General features: G+C 43.2%; 1 protein-coding gene across 1 annotated transcript in view; it reads left to right on the top strand.

Annotated features, from left to right (window-relative positions):
- The window catches only part of fat4 (FAT atypical cadherin 4), a 458,079-nt gene that overhangs the window by 326,729 nt on the left and 113,380 nt on the right, over positions 1 to 17,970 (top strand). The window contains exon 8 of the mRNA XM_068042747.1: positions 14,644 to 14,824. Within this exon, the coding sequence (XP_067898848.1) occupies positions 14,644 to 14,824 (181 nt within the window). The remainder of the gene's footprint in view (positions 1 to 14,643; positions 14,825 to 17,970) is intronic.

Raw genomic sequence — 17,970 nt, forward strand, 5'->3', positions numbered from 1 at the left:
CGCCAATGTATAGGAATATATAGGTAGTATAAAATAGGTAGTTCCTATCTCTTGGAAAGCACTCTTCCCCCCCAGTCAATTACAGCTGCACTTTCTAACTCCAAACTGCCTAACCTTTGACCTTCCATTTTCAAAAATAATTTTGCGGCTGCACCTATTCCCTTAGATCAGTTTTAATAACCCTGTTGCCAGCAAAACCTTTAGGCTTGGATTTTACCGGTCCCCGGGAGGCAGGTTGGGAGGTGGCGGGAAGGCTGGTAAAATTGCAGATAGCCACGTCAGGTCATCCATCTCCTTCATGTGGTCCCCACCACCAGGGTATTTTATCAGCAGCGGGACTGAATGTAGAGAGACAGTCTGCTCCAAGGAGGTGGGCAGCTGATTAGCATAATTACAGAAGTAACCAGGAGCCATTTTATGGGGCTGTCAACATTTTGCCAAAGGCAGGGGGATGCCCTGCTGCATGGGGAGGCCGCTGGCTAAATGGAGGTGCCCTCCCTGCGGCAGCCCTGGGGGCCATTGGGGGCAGACGCCAAACACTCCATGAAGGACAACATTTGTGTATGGTGACTGTGAGGCATGGATGTGAGAGGGCAATAGGTTGAGGGTCATTTTGAGTGTTGGCTGCTCAGATGGACATGTGAGGTGCCTGCACAGAGAGGAATGATTGGAGCTGGAAGGTGTCTTGACCTGAGACATGCTGTGCAGGAGAATGCTGGAGAAGTCAGAGTGTGGGGCTTGGCACCTGACAATATCATGCCACTAACTGTCATGGCTTCCGGAGCTCCTGGATTCCCTTGGTCCACTGTCTCCAGGTTAGAAGTGTCAAACTGCTACTGATTACTTCCTCAGCCACTTCCAACCATGCCTGCTTGGTTGAAGAGGTGCCCTCTGCTTCCTCCGTTTAGGAGAGCTCACCTCACTGTAGCCCCTCAGCTCCCTCAGGTGGACCACCAGGTAAAAGTGGGATATCCATGGGTCAGCCTTCCCAGTCTCCTCACCATTCCTGTGGATGCTGCAGCCTAAAAAATGCCATGTCCCAGTGAGCTTCTCTGAAGCATTCTGTGGTCCCTCTCATTAGAAACCTTTCCTCTGTCAAAATGGTCACATTAGCCTCCCCACCCTCCCAGAGGCAGGCTTTTAATTGGTTTGCTCTGGCAAAGAGCAACCAGGAGGCCTGCTACACCAGTGATCGGGTACACAATCTGAAAATGGTCCTGACGTCCAAAACTAAACAAAGTCGGGAAAGTTCAGCCCAGTCCAAATGTGCACTTTGTTTGAGATGCAGAATGATCTTATTATGATTTTGATTTTTTGATTTGATTTAGAGATACAGCACTGAAACAGGCCCTTCGGCCCACCGAGTCTGTGCTGACCATTAACCACCCATTTATACTAATCCTACACTAATCCCATATTCCTACCACATCCTCACCCGTCCCTATATTCCCCTACCACCTACCTATACTAGGGGCAATTTATAATGGCCAATTTACCTATCAACCTGCAAGTCTTTTGGCTGTGGGAGGAAACCGGAGCACCCGGAGGAAACCCACGCAGACACAGGGAGAACTTGCAAACTCCACACAGGCAGTACCCAGAATTGAACCCGGGTCACTGGAGCTGTGAGGCTGCGGTGCTAACCACTATGTTGATCTGTGATATGGCCTGCAACTGACATGCACATTCCGATCTGCAATGTACCCTGACCTAAAAGCAAAAGTCTGAGTGGCTGTAAGCTGTTTTCATATAACAATTAGACATTTGACCTTAATAGGACGGGACTGTTTATACACAGCTTGGCCAGCAGGATAATACATTGTACAATTCACGGTATTAGAAAACAGTGATTCATGCAATTGATCATGAGCAACAGCACAGAAGTGCTAGCATGTATTATATTCCCATAATTGAATGTAAGATCCCAGAAATGTGCAATTTTTCTATGAAAATTGGTGGACAGCTTCCAAACGCTTTTGACTGAAATGTGATTTGTGGCACAAAAGACTCGCTGCAGCATTGTATATGATCAGAACAACTATTCTGAGCTTGGTGTTGCTATCCATGGAGACAGATCTTCCAGGTATTTGAAGTAATTAAATTGCCCGACATCCAGCCCTACTCACCACAATCAAACTTATGCGATGGACACTGAAACAGATGGTAGGCCCCTCATTTTTGGCCCATTGTTTCCGTGCCAGCCATCAAGCACCTATCTATTCTAATCCCATTTTCTAGCACTTGACCCGTAGCCTTGTATGCCATGGCGTTTCAAATGCTCATCTAAATACTTTTTAAATGTTGTAAGGGTTCTTGCCTCTACCACCCCTTCAGACAGTGTGTTCCAGATTCCAACCACCCTCTGGGTGAAAACATTTTTCCTCAAATCCCCTCTAAACTTCCTGCCCCTTACCTTAGTTCTATGCCCCCGGTTATTGACATCTCCGCTAAGGGAATAAGTTGCTTCCTATCTACCCTATCAATGCCCCTCATAATTTTGTATACCTCAATCAGGTCCCCCCTCAGAACTTCTCTGCTCCAAGGAAAGCAGCCCGAGTCTATCCAGTCTCTCCTCATAGCTGAAATACTCCAGCCCAGGCAACATCCTGGTGAATCTCCTCTGCACCCTCTGCAGTGCAATCACATCCTTCCTATAGTGTGGTGACCAGAACTGTACACAGTAGTCCAGCTGTGGCCTAACTAGCATTTTATACAGCTCCATCGTAACCTCCCTGCTCTTATATACTATGCCTTGGCTAATAAAGGCAAGTATCCCATATGCCTTCCTAACCACCTTATCTACCGGTGCTGCTGCCTTCAGTGATCTGTGGACAAGTATATGAAGGTCCCTCTGACCCTCTGTACTTCCTAGGATCCTACCATCCATTGTATATTCCTTTGACTTGTTAGTCCTCCCAAAATGCATCACCTCACACTTCTCAGAATTAAATTCCATTTGCCACTGCTCTGCCCATCTTACCAGCCCATCTATATCGTCCTGTAATCTAAAACTTTCCTCCTCACTATTTACGGCACCACCAATTTTCATGTCATCTGCGAACTTACTGATCATACCTCCTATATTCACCTCTAAATCATTAATGTACACTACAAACAGCAGGAGTCCCAGCACTAATCCCTGCGGTACACAGGTCACAGGCTTCCAATCGCAAAAACAACCCTCAACCATCACCCTCTGCCTCCTGCCACTAAGCCAATTTTGGATCCAATTTGCCAAATTGCCCTGGATCCCATGGGCTCTTATCTTCTTGACGAATATCCCAAGCGGGACCTTATCAAAAGCCTTACTGAAGTCCAGGTAGACTACATCAACTGCTTTACCGGCATCTACACACCTAGTCACCTCCTTGCAACATTCAATCAAATTTGTTAGACATGATCTCCCCCTGTCAAAGCCTTGCTGACTATCCTTGATTAATCCTTGGCACTCCAAGTGGAGCTTAATCCTGTCCCTCAGAATTTTTTCCAATAGTTTCCCTACCACTGATGTTAGACTCACTTGCCTGTAATTACCTAGTTTATCTCTGCTACCCTTCTTGAATAATGGTATCACATTCGCTGTCCTCCAGTCCTCTGGCACCTCTCCTGTGCCCAGAGAGGCTTTGAAAATTTGTGTGAGAGCCCCTGCTATCTCCTCCCTTGCCTCACCTAGCAGCCTGGGATACATCTCATCTGGGTCTGGGGATTTATCCACTTTTAAGACCACTAAAATCGCTAATACCTCCTCCCTTTCAATGCTAATTTGTTCAAGTGGCAACTCATGTTTTTGTAACATTCTTTGTTTCTATTTAAAATGCAAAATGCCTCGATGAAAATAGTGGACAGAGAGATGTCATTGAAATCTGTCAGTCCAATTTCTACCTCTGGTTTCTTATTCCACCTATAGCATAGAATTATTAAGCATTCTATATCTATTTTAACAAACTTGAACATCAAATTCTCATGTTTTATCCATGGTTTTCCCCAATTAACAGATATTTCAGAAGCATTTACAGTTATACCTGCTGTAACAAGTTCTTCTGAGCCGTGTTTTGTGTATGAGTATTTAGGGTCTAAAGATTGCCTCTTACTTCATAGAAAGGGTTATAGTATTCATAGTCCATCAAAATTTTACATATGTACTTTAATTATTTTATGTACTTATTTTGTTCTGTATCCTTTCACGTTAGAGAGGAACAGCTCTGAACTGAAGCTTTGCACCCTGTTACATCACGCGAATGAATAATGCTAATGAGAGATCTTTATTTGCACTTACCTAATGTATTCTTAATTAAATAAACCTAATTTTAACAAAACCTGGAACAGCTTCAGCATAATGGCTTCTTATTATTGCAATAATCTGAGACTCACAACAGCTTCAGACTCGTATTTATGCAGCAGTAGTTTTGCTCCTTCAAATTCATCCATTTGAAACTAAGATTTATTTTAAAAGCAAGAGTTGAAACAAAACTTCTCCCTACAAATATTCCCTCTTGTCAAAATTTCTGAAATTATGCAACACCATGTATAGCTGGTGACCTTAACATAGTAAAACATCCCAAGGTACTTCACAGGTATGCTATCACCAAAATTTGACACCAAGCCACAGAAGGAGATATTAGAGCAGAAGAGAGAGATTGTACGGAGTGTCATAAAGGAAAAAAATGAAGTGGAGAAATTTACTGAGGGAATTCCAGAGCACGGGGACTTGGCAGCCGAAGGTACGGCTCGGAATGTAAAGTGATTGGGCTGAATTTTACCAGCTACAAAAATGGCGGTCCGCCCGTGCGGACTGCCCGTTGTGGAACCGCCGCGATATTATACGCAGCGGCTCATTTACATAGCTGGAGCGGACTGCCCACCCCACCTCCCCATTGACTTGGAGGGGACAGGCAATTCGTCCTAAGCAACGGCGTCCGGCACCACTGTGCAGGCACCAGTGCCATTTTTAAAGGGCTTCCAGTCTTTCAATGTAATTTAAATTTTTAAAGATGCAGGCAGTATAAATTTAATGTAAAAAATGTAATATAAGATTCCAAGCCCCTCTCTCACCTCCCCCCCCCCCCATGACTAAACAATTTGTTACTTGCCCTCTCCTCCAGACAAAACTTACCTTGCGATCCCAACCCTCCCCCACCCTCCAAAGTTTATAAACTGTGAACTTTACCCCTTCCCACCACCCCCGAGACCAATCGAAAATGTTTACACCCGCACCCCCCCACCTCCCACCCTGAAAACCTACCTGCTCCCCCCTTCCAACCAGTCTTCTGCCTCGGATCTCCGAATGGCAACCTACCTCAATATCACAGGAGGACGGCTGGTGGGAGCAGGTAAGTTATTAATTCAGTAATTTTAATTAATGAATATATTTAAATCCAGCTCCTGTTGCCGAGCGGCACGGGGGCTGCCACGAGGCCTCGCTGCCGCCGGCAATATGGGGCCTGGCCTTCTCGGTGTGGAGGCTTGTGACGGGCCTCTCCTGGAGGCATTTTCCAGGACCCCCCACCACGACCCAGATATCGGGGTACCAGTAAAATCTAGCCCATTAAAATCAGAGATGCTGAAGAGTTCAGAATTAGAGGAGTGTAGATATCTCAGAGGGTTGTGGGGCTGGGGGAGATTACAGAGATAGGGATAGGTTGGGCCATAGAGCAACTTAAAAACAAGGATGAGAATTTTATAATCCAGGCGTTGCTGGACCAGGATCCAGTGTTGGTCAGCAAGCACAGTGGGATGGGTGAAAAGGGCTTGATGTGAGTTAGGACATAGCAACAGAGGTTTGGATGACCTCAAGTTTACGGAGGGTAGAACGTGGGAGGCTGGCCAAGAGTGCATTGGAATAGTCAGGACTAGAGGTAACAAAGGCTCGACAAACATGAAAGTTTCAACAGGAGATGAGCTGAGGCAGGACGGAGTCAGGCAATGTTATGGAGGTGCAAATAGGTGGTCTTAGCAATGGCACAGATATGTGCTCGGGGTGAAATATGACACCAAGGTTGTGGACAATCTGATTCAGGCTCAGCCAGTTTCCAGGGAGAGGATGGAGTCAATGGCTAGGGAACAGAGTTTGTGGTGGGGACCAAAAACAAAGACTTTGGTATTCCGAATAATTAGTTGTAGGAGTTAACATGCTCATCCAGTACTGAATGTCAGACAAGCAGTTTGGCAATTGATGAGCACAAAATAAGGTCATATGAAGGGTGGTAAGTTAAAAAAAACTGTACATTGTGACTCCCTGCATTATGCAAAGTTGTCACTAACTAATTTAATCATAATTCACAGTGGGGAGTTAGAAAGATTTTATTAAGGTATTAGAACTGACTTAGAGGGCTGACTTTTACCAGACCTCTGGGGGTTGTGGCAGGGGGGCCCGGAAAATTCTTCCTGGAGAGGCCCGCCACGACCCCGGCGCCAGGAAGGCCTCGCCGCATTTTACCGGCAGCGGCGAGGCCTCGGTTGCAGCCCTATTTCAATATTAAAATCAATTGAAACACATGCAAATTAACCTACCTGAATGCGGCAGCCGTCCCACGCTGATGTTCTGGCCAGTGGCCGGAGCTCCTGCATCTTCGGAACTCCATTCCAAATGGAGTTCTGAGGTATGACACTGGTGGGGAGGGGGCAGGAGTGAAATTTTCAGGGCGGGTGGGGAGTGGGGAAAACTCTTACCATTTGCTGAGGCGATGATGGCAAGGGGTTGAAGGGCAAAGGTAATGCAGCTCGGGGGAGGGGGAGTTTGGGTTGGGACGAAAGGTTTCTTCGGGGGGAAGAGGGCAGTAAATAAATTGTGTGGTCAGTGGGGGGGGGGGGTGGGAGAGGGGCTTTGATCTTTCATTGACGTTTTATATGTCACTTTCACATACATTTCTCTTTAAAAATTGAAATGAATTGTAAGGGCTTGAAGCCCTTTAAAAATGGCACCGGCGCCTGCGCGGTGGCGCCAGATGCCATTGCTGGGGATGAAGCGGCTGCCCCCTATATGTCATCGGGCTCAGCAACAGCGCATCCGCGCGGGCAGACTGCCAACTTCAAAATGCGTTGCCACGATTTGTGCTGCGCTCGTAAAATTCAGCCCAGAGTATCTGGAATTGAATTCCTTTCATGATTAACTCTTTCATGATTGTAGTAGCAATTATGTGCTCTAGTGAGAATGTTCCCTCAGGATAAGGAGGTCCAAAAACCAATCAATATCACCAGGCAGCAATTCAAATAATAGCTTACTCGAGAGACCTCAAAAATTTCAATTCATTATTTCAAAGGTGATTAGTCCAGTTGGTCTTCTCTAGTTTCATAGTTGCTCACAAGTTCCTTTTTATTTGCTGAGGTTGTGTTGCCATGGTACTGAAGTGAAGGTTACAGAATAGTTAACCATCATATCTTAGGGTACAGCAGCATGAAACCAGACATAGTTTATAATCACTCCAACACGTAAAGATACCCATTCAGGATTCTGTTTATAATCTGAGAGAAAGAACAGATTTATTTCCAAACACATCTGTTATAAATATTGTTCAAAGTTAATTGGAACCATACACCAATGGTTTTAACTGAACTTTTAAGTAGTCCCCATAATGTAGCACATCAGAAAAAAAATTAATCTAAACATTGTGTTCTTAAATTCTTCATACCAAAATCACTAACGCTGTGTGAAATGCATGCTTTTTAAAGGACTGCCTACAGCCTAGCAAGTTGACAATTCTCATGTTGGAAAAATGCTAGTCAGCAGGATTTGCTTTTGATAATTTGTGGCATTATCTCCCAGGGAGATTGATTAGCTCTGGAATTGCCAAAATCAGTCCAAGACTGTGTATGAGCTGCCAACATTTGTACGTGTGTGTGTGTGTGTCATTTTTATGGTGCTGTATAATGTTTCTGTTTTAAACAGACCCTTCAACTCCTGAATGCTCCACTTTATCTTTCCTAAAATGGAATATGTTAATACTTTAAAATGCATAAATAAGATAGTCATGATCAACTTCAGTGATTAAGTGTTCGTCGTAATTTAGTGGGTTTTCTATACGTAGCACTAAGAGTGAGGTCGCTTACACATAGTCATCATTGTGGTGGATTCACTCAGTGCCAAATGTAATTTTAAGATTTTTGTTGGCCAGTTTCATTTGACCCTGTGAAGCCTGTCCCTCTGTGCATATACACACATATGTTATTGTGCCTATAATTGAACATGATGACAGCCATAATCACTCTTGAACATATATGAGATTTGGTGCAATGTTGGATAAATGCAAACCCTTTTGGAATTTCTGTTGATCTAATTTGAGAAACATTCAAATTATAAGTTATTATGATACAATTGGCTCAGCCACTGGGAATAACCAATTATAACATCATTTCTTTGGCTCACAGATTGGCGTAATATGACACCATCATATTAGAATCAATAGTGAACCAATTATGACACATTGCTGGCTTAGAAAGCACAAAAGCCAAAATTATATAAATTGTAAATTGGCACTAGATCTACTTCTTTTCACTTTTAATGTTTCCTTTGATGGACAATCTACTGGAACAAGTTCTATCAGATACGTTTAGAAAGGGGAAGAGGGATAAACCCGGCAACTGCAGACCCTTATATCAGTGCTGGGGAAACCTTTAGAGATATTAAATCAGGACAAAATTAAATGACACGTGGAAAAATATGGGTTAGTAAATGTGAGCCAGCACAGATTTGTTAAAGGAAAATTCTGCTTGACGATCCCGATTGAGTTCTTGATGAATCAACGAAGAGGGTTGATGAGGGTTGTGTGGTTGATGTTGTGCATATGGACATCTAAAAGGTGTTTAATAAAGTACAACATAATAGACTTGTGAACAAAATTGAAGCCCATAGGATTAAATGAGCAGTGGCTGCATGGATACAAAATTGCTTAAGGGACAGAAAGCAGAGAGTCGTGGTGAATGTTTTTTCAGACTATGGGGAAGTGTACAATGTTGTTCCCCAGGGGTTGGTGTTGGGACCACTGCTCTTTTTGATATATATTAATGACCTGGACTTGGGTATAGAGGGCATTCAAAGTTTCAAAGTTTACAGGTGACACTAAACTTGGAAATATAGGGTTGAATTTTCGAGCTCGCTGCCGATCTTGGCGGCGAGCTTCTAAGATGGCAGCCCCCATGATGTGGAAGGGCTGGCAAACCATCCCCAGCAATGGCGTCCGGCATCACTGCGCTAGTGCCGCGCATTTTTAAAAGGCTTCAAATCCTTCCATTGTAGGTCAGAAACTAGGAATCCTGTGGCAAGTAAGTCACCTCCTGACTCCCCAAAGCCTATCCACCATCTACAAGGCACAAGTCAGGAGTGTGATGGAATACTCTCCACTTGCCTGGATGGGTGCAGCTCCAACAACACTCAAGAAGCTCGACACCATCCAGGACAAAGCAGCCTGCTTGATTGGCACCCCATCCACAACACTCACTCCCTCCACCACTGACGCACAGTGGCAGCAGTGTGTACCATCTACAAGATGCACTGCAGCAATGCACCAAGGCTCCTTAGACAGCACCTTCTAAACCCGCGACCTCTGCCAACTAGAAGGACAAGGACAGAAAATGCGTGGGAACGCCACCACCTGCAAGTTCCCATCCAAGTCACACACCATCCTGACTTGGAACTATATCGCCGTTCCTTCACTGTCGCTGGGTCAAAATCCTGGAATTCCCTAACAGGTGTACCTACCTCACATGGACTGCAGCGGTTTAAGAAGGCAGATCACCACCACCTTCTCAAGGGTAATTAGAGATGGGCAATAAATGTTGGCCTAGCCAGCGATGCCCACATCCCATGAATGAATAAAAAAAACCCGCATGCACGGCTTTTACTCCGCGGAGCTGCTGTGAAATTAGACGTGGCGGCTCATTTACATGGACGGGGTGGACGACCCCTCCCCCCTTCCCCCATGAAGTGGAAGGGCTGGCGAACCATCCCCAGCAATGGCGTCTGGCATCACTGCGCCAGTGCTGCGCCATTTTTAAAAGTCTTCAAATCCTTCCACTGCAGTTGAATTTTTAAAGATGTATACATGATACAATTAAAGTTATAAATTTAATGAAAGAATCAAGCCCCTCTCCCACCCCCAAATAACTAAATAATGTATTACTTGCCCTCTCCCACCCCATAAAAACTCGCAATCCCGACCTCCCCCCCACCCCTCGAACTTTATTAACTTTCACCTTCGAGCCCTTCCCACCATCCCCTCCACCAATCGCATTAGTTTTCCCCGAGCCCTTCCCCGCCAGCCCTGAAAGCTTCTTCTCCCCCCTCACCACCAGTGTCCTGTCATGCTCCACTGCTCAGGGATTGGACGGCACGGGAGTGATGGCAACCGACCGTAATATGAGAGCGGGACGGCCGATGCGACGAGGTAAGTAATTATACTTTCATTAGCATCATTAGAATATTTAAATTTCGGCCCCATTGCTGAGTGGTGTGGGTGGGTGCTGCCACGAGGTCCCACCACCACTGGTAATATGGGGCGGGCCCTTCCTGGCATCGAGGTCAGTGGAGGTCCTCTCCCGGAGGCATTTTCTGGGCCCCCCCCGCCCCCACCGCCACGACCCCCGACATCAGGAGGCCGATAAAATTCAGCCCATAGTAAAGAGTATGTCGGATAATAGCAGACTTCAGGAGACATAGATTGGTGAAATGGGCAGACACATGGCAGATGAAATTTAATGCAGAGAGATGTGAAGTGATTTATTTGGTAGGAAGAATGAGAAGAGACAATATAAACTAAATGGTACAATTTAAAGGGGATGCAAGAACAGAGAGACCTCGGTGTCTATATACAAGTATTTGAAGGTGGTAGGGCAAATTGAGAAGGCTGTTTAAAAGGCAAATGGGATTTTTGGCTTTTCATTGGAGGTATAGAGTACCTTCAAAGACTTGTATCGATACACGCCAGGTCTCTCCAAGACACAGATATCCCAAGTATAGAGGCCATGATCACACATCAGCTGAGATGGATGGGACCATGTGGTCAGAATGCCCGACTCAAGACTGCATAAACAGGTGTTCTGCTCAGAGCTACGCCAGGGAGCCCGTTCGCATGGGAGCTAAAGGGAACCTTTTGAAGACAATCTCAAAGCCTCCATGAAGGTCTGCTCTATTAGCATCAACACATGGGAAGCAGATGCCCAATTGCGACCAAAATGGCAATCCATCATCAAAAATGGTGTCAAGACCATCCCATCAACAAGACCAGCCACTGAGAGAGACCTCCGAGAGAGAGACAGAAAGAAAGTGCAACTGCATGAGAACAATCCGCCAGCACATCTACCAGATGACAACTAATATCCTCACTGTAGGAGAGCCTGCCAGGCTAAGATACGCTCGTAAGCCAAGAGCAAACCCATAGCCAACAGTGGTATCTCACTTTCACCCAGCTGTCCGCAACAAAGAATTATCCTTGATATGTGGGATTGCCAATTAAATAGAGAGAGAATACAAAAGCAAGTAAGTTAGGTGAAACCTTTTTGCAACAATGGTTAGATACCAGATGGAGTATTGTGGCCAATTTTGAGCACCTCACTTTAAGAAGGATGTCAATTTCTCAGGGAGGGAGCAGAGAAGATTTACTAGAATGATACCAGAAATTAAAGACTTCAGTCATGTGGAGAGACTAGAGAAACTGAGGTGGTTCTCATTTGAATATAGAAGGTTAAAGGGAGATTTGATGGAGGTGTTCAAAATCATAAATTGTTATGATAGAGTAAATAAAGAGAAACTGTTTTCAGCGGCAGAAGATTAGGGTAATTGGCAAAAGAACCAGAGGTGGTTTCAGGAAAAAGAAATTTACAGATTGAGTTGTTACGATCTGGAATGTACTGCCTGAAAGATGTGGAAGCAGATTCAATAATAACTTTCAAAAAAGAATTAAATAAATACTTAAGTGGAAAAATTTACAGGTCTATGGGGAACGAGCAGCGGCTAGTCAGATAGCTCTTCCAAAGAATGGTCTCTTTTTGTGCTGTATCGTTCTGTGGCTGTAAAAAGGAATAAACTGTGGACAACTCCACAACAGTTAACATTAGTTTCTAATATTGTCTCAGTGAATTCTTCATGGGATAGTCTTTTGCCTGGGCCCATTTTCAGGCCCAATCTAGATGCTGCATGACCAACGCACCTGAACTGAAAAACTGAAGGAAATTGGTCCTCGGTCCTCAACACCATTCTCAGGGTGAGCTGCCAGCACTGGTCACGCCACCACAGGCAGCTCACTTAAATAAAGATATCTATGTCGGCCACCTGCTGCAGCCCTCAGGTAAGTCCTGGAATGGGGGTATTGGAGAAGGCAATGGGGGAGGGGGGGGGGAAACGTGACTCCAATGGAGTTGGGGGAGCACTCCTACTCCAGCTCCACAGGAACATTTTTTTTTACATTTCACCCACCTTTTTCTGGTGGCCACTGAGGCTGGCAGATCTCTTGATGGGGTCCCAATGGCATTCATCATCTTGAATATTATCTGTCATGTCCATGTTTATAACTTTAAGGGCCACAAATGTTTATAATACATTTACTTCTGAAAAACGTTTTAATTTAGAAGCACCCCGATAGCTAGGTTGCATAGACAACTATGGCCCATTGTGACCTAAAGCATCTCTGTACTGTTGATAATATATCATATGGCACAAAAGCATAGGGTTACCAACTCTCCCGGATTGTTCTGAACTGTACTGGAATGGAAAATGAATCTCATAGCCACTGCTACCAATAACCTGGGAAAAAATAAACCTGTGGCCTTTAAACTTCCCTTCACAACAGTAACATACCATGATGTCCTGCTGCTGCTTTCAAATTGGAAGGCCTCTGATTGGCGTTCCAGCTTCGAGAGCCCACCTGCCATTCTTAATTGGACAGCAAGCCCATCCTCTGACCATTAATTGGCTGCTCCGGGGAAAAGCAGAATGAGTGTCTGTTTCCCACGCAGTGCACGCTTCTGACTCACGTGAGCCTGACGGCAGGCTTCAGAAGCCCGCAGGGAAAATCCTACCTCTTGGGTCTGGACAGGATCTGATTCAGTTTTGATTTTCCCCAGTATTTTATAGTCTGTGACAATAGTCTAGGTTCCTAAATGAATAATGGTCACTTGGGTCAGATGCGAGAATGCTGCTGGTTCCATATTTCAGCAAAAGTAATCTTCAAGAAAGGAGAAAAAAGAATAGACGTTGGTAATTATATGATAGTCAAATGAATAGTAACAGTATCATGATATTGCTCTTTATCTGTGTTGATACTTATCTGAAACCTGATTAGACAGCAATGGGAGGATTGTCTGTTTACATCAGTCTCTGTTTAGATATCAATAAACTTGAATCCACAGGCAAAGAGAATGAAGTCTGGTAGACAGACACAGCTTTGAGAAACCCAAGTTCGGAATGGAATTGTAGCTTTGAACAGGAGAGTGGTTGTTCCCACAACAGAAGTTGCATTATTGTAATTGGCACAGTGCCCAGGGTATTTGGGCACAGAGTGTTTGAGACTGTCACCAGCTGCAGTGAAAAAAAAGGTGTCCATTCCTTTGGGTGTACATACTCTTGTAATGATCTCTGAACTAAATGAAAGACAGACTTCCTCGTTCTCGAGAGTTCTGGAAGAATTGAGAGCTGTGCTGAGTGTGTGCACTCAATTAGTCAACTTGAAGACATTGGCCTAGATTTTCCAATTGGCAGTGGCTTTTAAGTAGATTTAATATATTTTGAGGCAGATTGATTTTTCCAGTAAACATGATCACCACAAAAGTCATTAAAATCCAATTAAACCAATAATTATGTGGGACAAAATGTACCCAGTTCCAATTTTCAAACACAAATATCAGTATTAAGCAACTAATTTGGACTTGTTCTTAATAGTAACAAAGGGCTATAGAAGTCTATTCAAAAACATATTTCATTGTGCCAACTGCACAATAAATCAGCAGTTACCTCTAAATAGCCCCTTAACAGCCACAAAGTGCAATGCCCAGGCCATAGTCACCTATCTCCATGTTAAGTCTTTCATTTTTGAAATAGTTAACAGGTGAGAGAGTTGTTCATGTGCAGCTGTTCATAGAAGGAGGTCCAAAGTATATTTGAAGTAGCACAGTTGTGTTTTTTTCCTTTAATTTGCTTACGTTAATGAAAAAGTCAGCACAAGTATAAAGTGGGGACACTTTACACTCACAAACTTTATCGCTTGTATTAGAAAATGAATAGTGCATGATATAAAGTTTAATTTGTTATACACAAACATTCTCAATTAAAATTCCTAGAACTTCATTGATTGTTGTGGTTTTGCTTCATATTAAACAAAATGTGCTGGGTTGATCCTAAATGTGGTCTGACCTCTTAATCTGTGTAGAAGCCATATCATCTGACTTAAGAGCAGCGATTCATCCAACAGCGACTTCATACAGTTTTGGTTTAGAGGAATAACATTGTTTTAAATAAAAGCTGTTCCTTTGATTGGTTTCCTCATACTATTATATTCCATGTTGAAATTGCATGTAATGTATTAGAAGTTGGTTTTTTTTTTGCTTTTCTTTCTGAGAGATCGGAATGTCTATAGGAAATGTGATAATATAATTACAAATGTCACAATAGTTATGTTGATGTATTCTTTTTTTCTCAATACTCCACTCTCCTCGCAGGATCTCCAGTCCTTACTGGCACAGGCACCATCACCCTGATTGTAGATGACGTCAATGACAATGTTCCAGCATTCGCTTTCAAAACCTACCATGCCACCATCCCCGAGGATGTTTCGACGGGGACTGATGTTTTGCTTGTAAATGCCACAGATGCTGATGAAGGTTCCAATGCAGTCATTAGGTAAAGGCATTTTTTGCTCTGCATATTTTCTGCTCTGTGGTGGCACAGCATGAACATTGAACAGTAATTCTTTGATATACCCTGTGTTCTAATGTAACACATTGGCCTAGAAATTGGATCACACCACCCTGTTTTTCAGGCATGAAACTGGCACCTAAAAGTCCATATGGCAGGCGGCATATACACATGCATGTCGGAAGTACACCACCTGCCATGTTGGATTGGGCACATACAGAGTGCACTCATTTTTAGACACAGTGAATTTCTAAATCATTGCATTTACATCTCTCACTACTACAAGGACCAGGTAAAACACTTTGTCAATGATACACCTCCTGATATAAAATGTTTTCTGTATGGGTTCAAATGACTGCTTCTTGTGGTAAGTCTGCTGTAGTGTCTTTATTGTGCCATGTGAGTGAATTCCCTAGACTGGACAAAAAAATCCCACTATTAAACTCTCTAATTCCCAATTTAGCCAGACAAAAGTAATGATGATGGTAAGCGGTGGTGACATGTTGTCTACAGCACCACTTGACGGGGGTTAGAATATTTTTGCAGATGCAGAATTCTCTAAGCTTCTTCATGCTATTCAGGTCAATTTCATAAATTAATCTGTTCAGTGAAATTTTCCTGCCTCTGTAAATAATGCCCCAGACAGGAGATTCACACCAGGTAGATGGAAGCAAGGTTTTTTTACACATTGTTTTGTTTCATTTTCCATGTCACACTTTAATGCAGTGTTACATTTTTCCTTTGAAGAAATTAATTTGTTTATACATGAAAAAATGTAATGCAGTTTGGGGAGATATTGAATCACATGTCTATGCAACATATGAATGGAATCAAAAACAGCCAAGTATTCATGGCTGATCAACAGTTAATATGCAAGCTCTTTGTGTTTTTTAATTATTAAATATTAAAATCTCCTGGAGGGGCAGAGGAGAGTTGCAACATCCATATGAAAATACATTGAAACATTCTGTCCTGTGCCAATGAGGAAATATATTGCAACAGCATCACCTGCTATACCTGTTTTGCCTGTAGGTGGCAATGATCTATTTCCATTGTAGAACTTCTATTGTGACATTAGGTGGTTTAGCAACAGTTGAAACGTGAATTACAGCTTTTTAAGCCTCCTGCACTTGCCACGAATGAAGAAGTTGTGGTTTTGTAATAGACAATCAGCACAAGCAGCCAATGTAAAAATTCCAATTACCCTATGCTATTCTGTTCCAAATCTCAAAAATATGCAACCAGACTGACATGCAGCTCAGATACAATTCCCTCCCCCATCACTACACCATCTCGCCTCCACTCATCTGATGAATATAATTGGCCTGGAATTTCTTGCATTGAGTTACAGTGTTACTTATGCAGCTTTTTACACCGATCTTGCTGGCAGGAAGTAATATAGAATATGTAACACAGAAACAGGTCATTCAGCCCAACATGTGTTTGTGCTCTGCAAGAGCCTCTTAGCACCCCTCATCGTGGCCAAATTTTCTGAAAATTGTATTAGCATACGCCTAAATGTAAAATCTGCATAAAACCAACGGAAATAATAGAGGCCCAAGGAAAACGTGGAACATACGCCATCTTCCATCTTTAGTCCCTCTTTTATCTTATTGATACTATGAAAATTAAAGTTTGAAGCGAACAAGCCTTTCTTTATGCACATTAAGCATAACATATATAAAGAACATGCCATTGTGCTAGCTTTTCTCTTTTTAGTGTAACAGATTTTAATGCCATAAAAAATGCTTTCAAAAGAAAAAATACTGTGCAGCTCTCGGGATAGAGAAATTTTTAAAAAACCTATAAAAAACAAAAATAGTGTCTTTGGGTCCTGTTACACCTTGGATTTGTTGGAAGTTACTTGGGAGCAATGCAAATGATCGAGAAAATTCACATGTAGCGATGTTTCAGGACAAAACTGGCCTTAATCATCTATGTGCAAATTTCCTCAGAAAACGTTGTTGCAACTCCACATTTGCACCATATTTAAGTCAAACTTTCCAGGAGATTCCGGGCTACTGTCTTCACTGAGAGTGGAACCACCATACAACCAATTCACCCATTGTATTTCTTTACCTCACAAAACCCCATTACCCATCAACGAGTGTAACATGTTCAACAAACCTGCAGTTGGCCCCCATCTGAGAATAAAATTATAAAATTGATGCTGGGGGAGGAAAGGACAGTCCATTCTTCTCTCCCCCCTGCCACACTCAGGTGAAAATCTGGGCTATTCTTCCCTACTGAGCTAGTTCCTTTGCCTTTCTGTCCCACATGCTCCTTCTCTCTCTCTCTCTTTCCCTCACCATTCCTTCATTGTCCATTCTTCTCCTTTGTCTCGTCTTCTCTTCCTCGTCCTCCCTCCTCATCCATCGCTCTCCCCTCCTCATCTCCTCATTCCATTCTTTTCTCCCCTCCTCACTGCTGTCCCACCTCCCTCTTCACCTATGCCTGAGTTAATTTAATACCCCCACCATGTAACCCTGCTTGACGTGAGTATTCTTTTGACTTGGGCTCCCCCTGAGTAACATCACAGGAGACTGACAAGTTAGAAAAGAGAACCAAAGGGATTTAAATGGCACAGCAGGTTTAAATATGCATGCCATCTCTGGGAAATGGATTGTAATCCACCTCAGAATAGTGTGGTGAAAGTTTCACACTATCCAAAAGCTCAGACAGTCTCGTGAAATTAAGCAGTTTCAGCCAAGTTTATGATGGACATATCACCACAAAACTGCACTTAATTTGGCAACAGTTGGCAGAGTGAAAGACATTGTAGACAAGTAGACAGTAAAATTGAGAAGTACTAAACAATTAAAGGTGATTCATTTGCTCTTTTCTTATTCTAGAATTTTTGTGTGCAAGGGTGCAAGTATTTAATTTTAATGAGGAGTATTTGGCAGGAGTATAACATTAACGGTTGGCAGGACGTTTGTTTCCTGCATTGTTAAAGCATATACAGATAAGGAATATAAGATATTTTTGAAACCTAATTAACATTAACTCAAAATAAACTCAATAACCTAATAAACATTAAATAAGTTGAAATGTGATGTAGCTTCTTGGCAGATACTTACCTCTGGTAAAAGGAGGCCACTAACCTTGCTTGAAGACAGATTAGGAAATTG

This window comes from Heterodontus francisci, chromosome 1, assembly GCF_036365525.1.
Source record: "Heterodontus francisci isolate sHetFra1 chromosome 1, sHetFra1.hap1, whole genome shotgun sequence".
In the NCBI taxonomy this organism is placed as follows: domain Eukaryota; kingdom Metazoa; phylum Chordata; class Chondrichthyes; order Heterodontiformes; family Heterodontidae; genus Heterodontus; species Heterodontus francisci.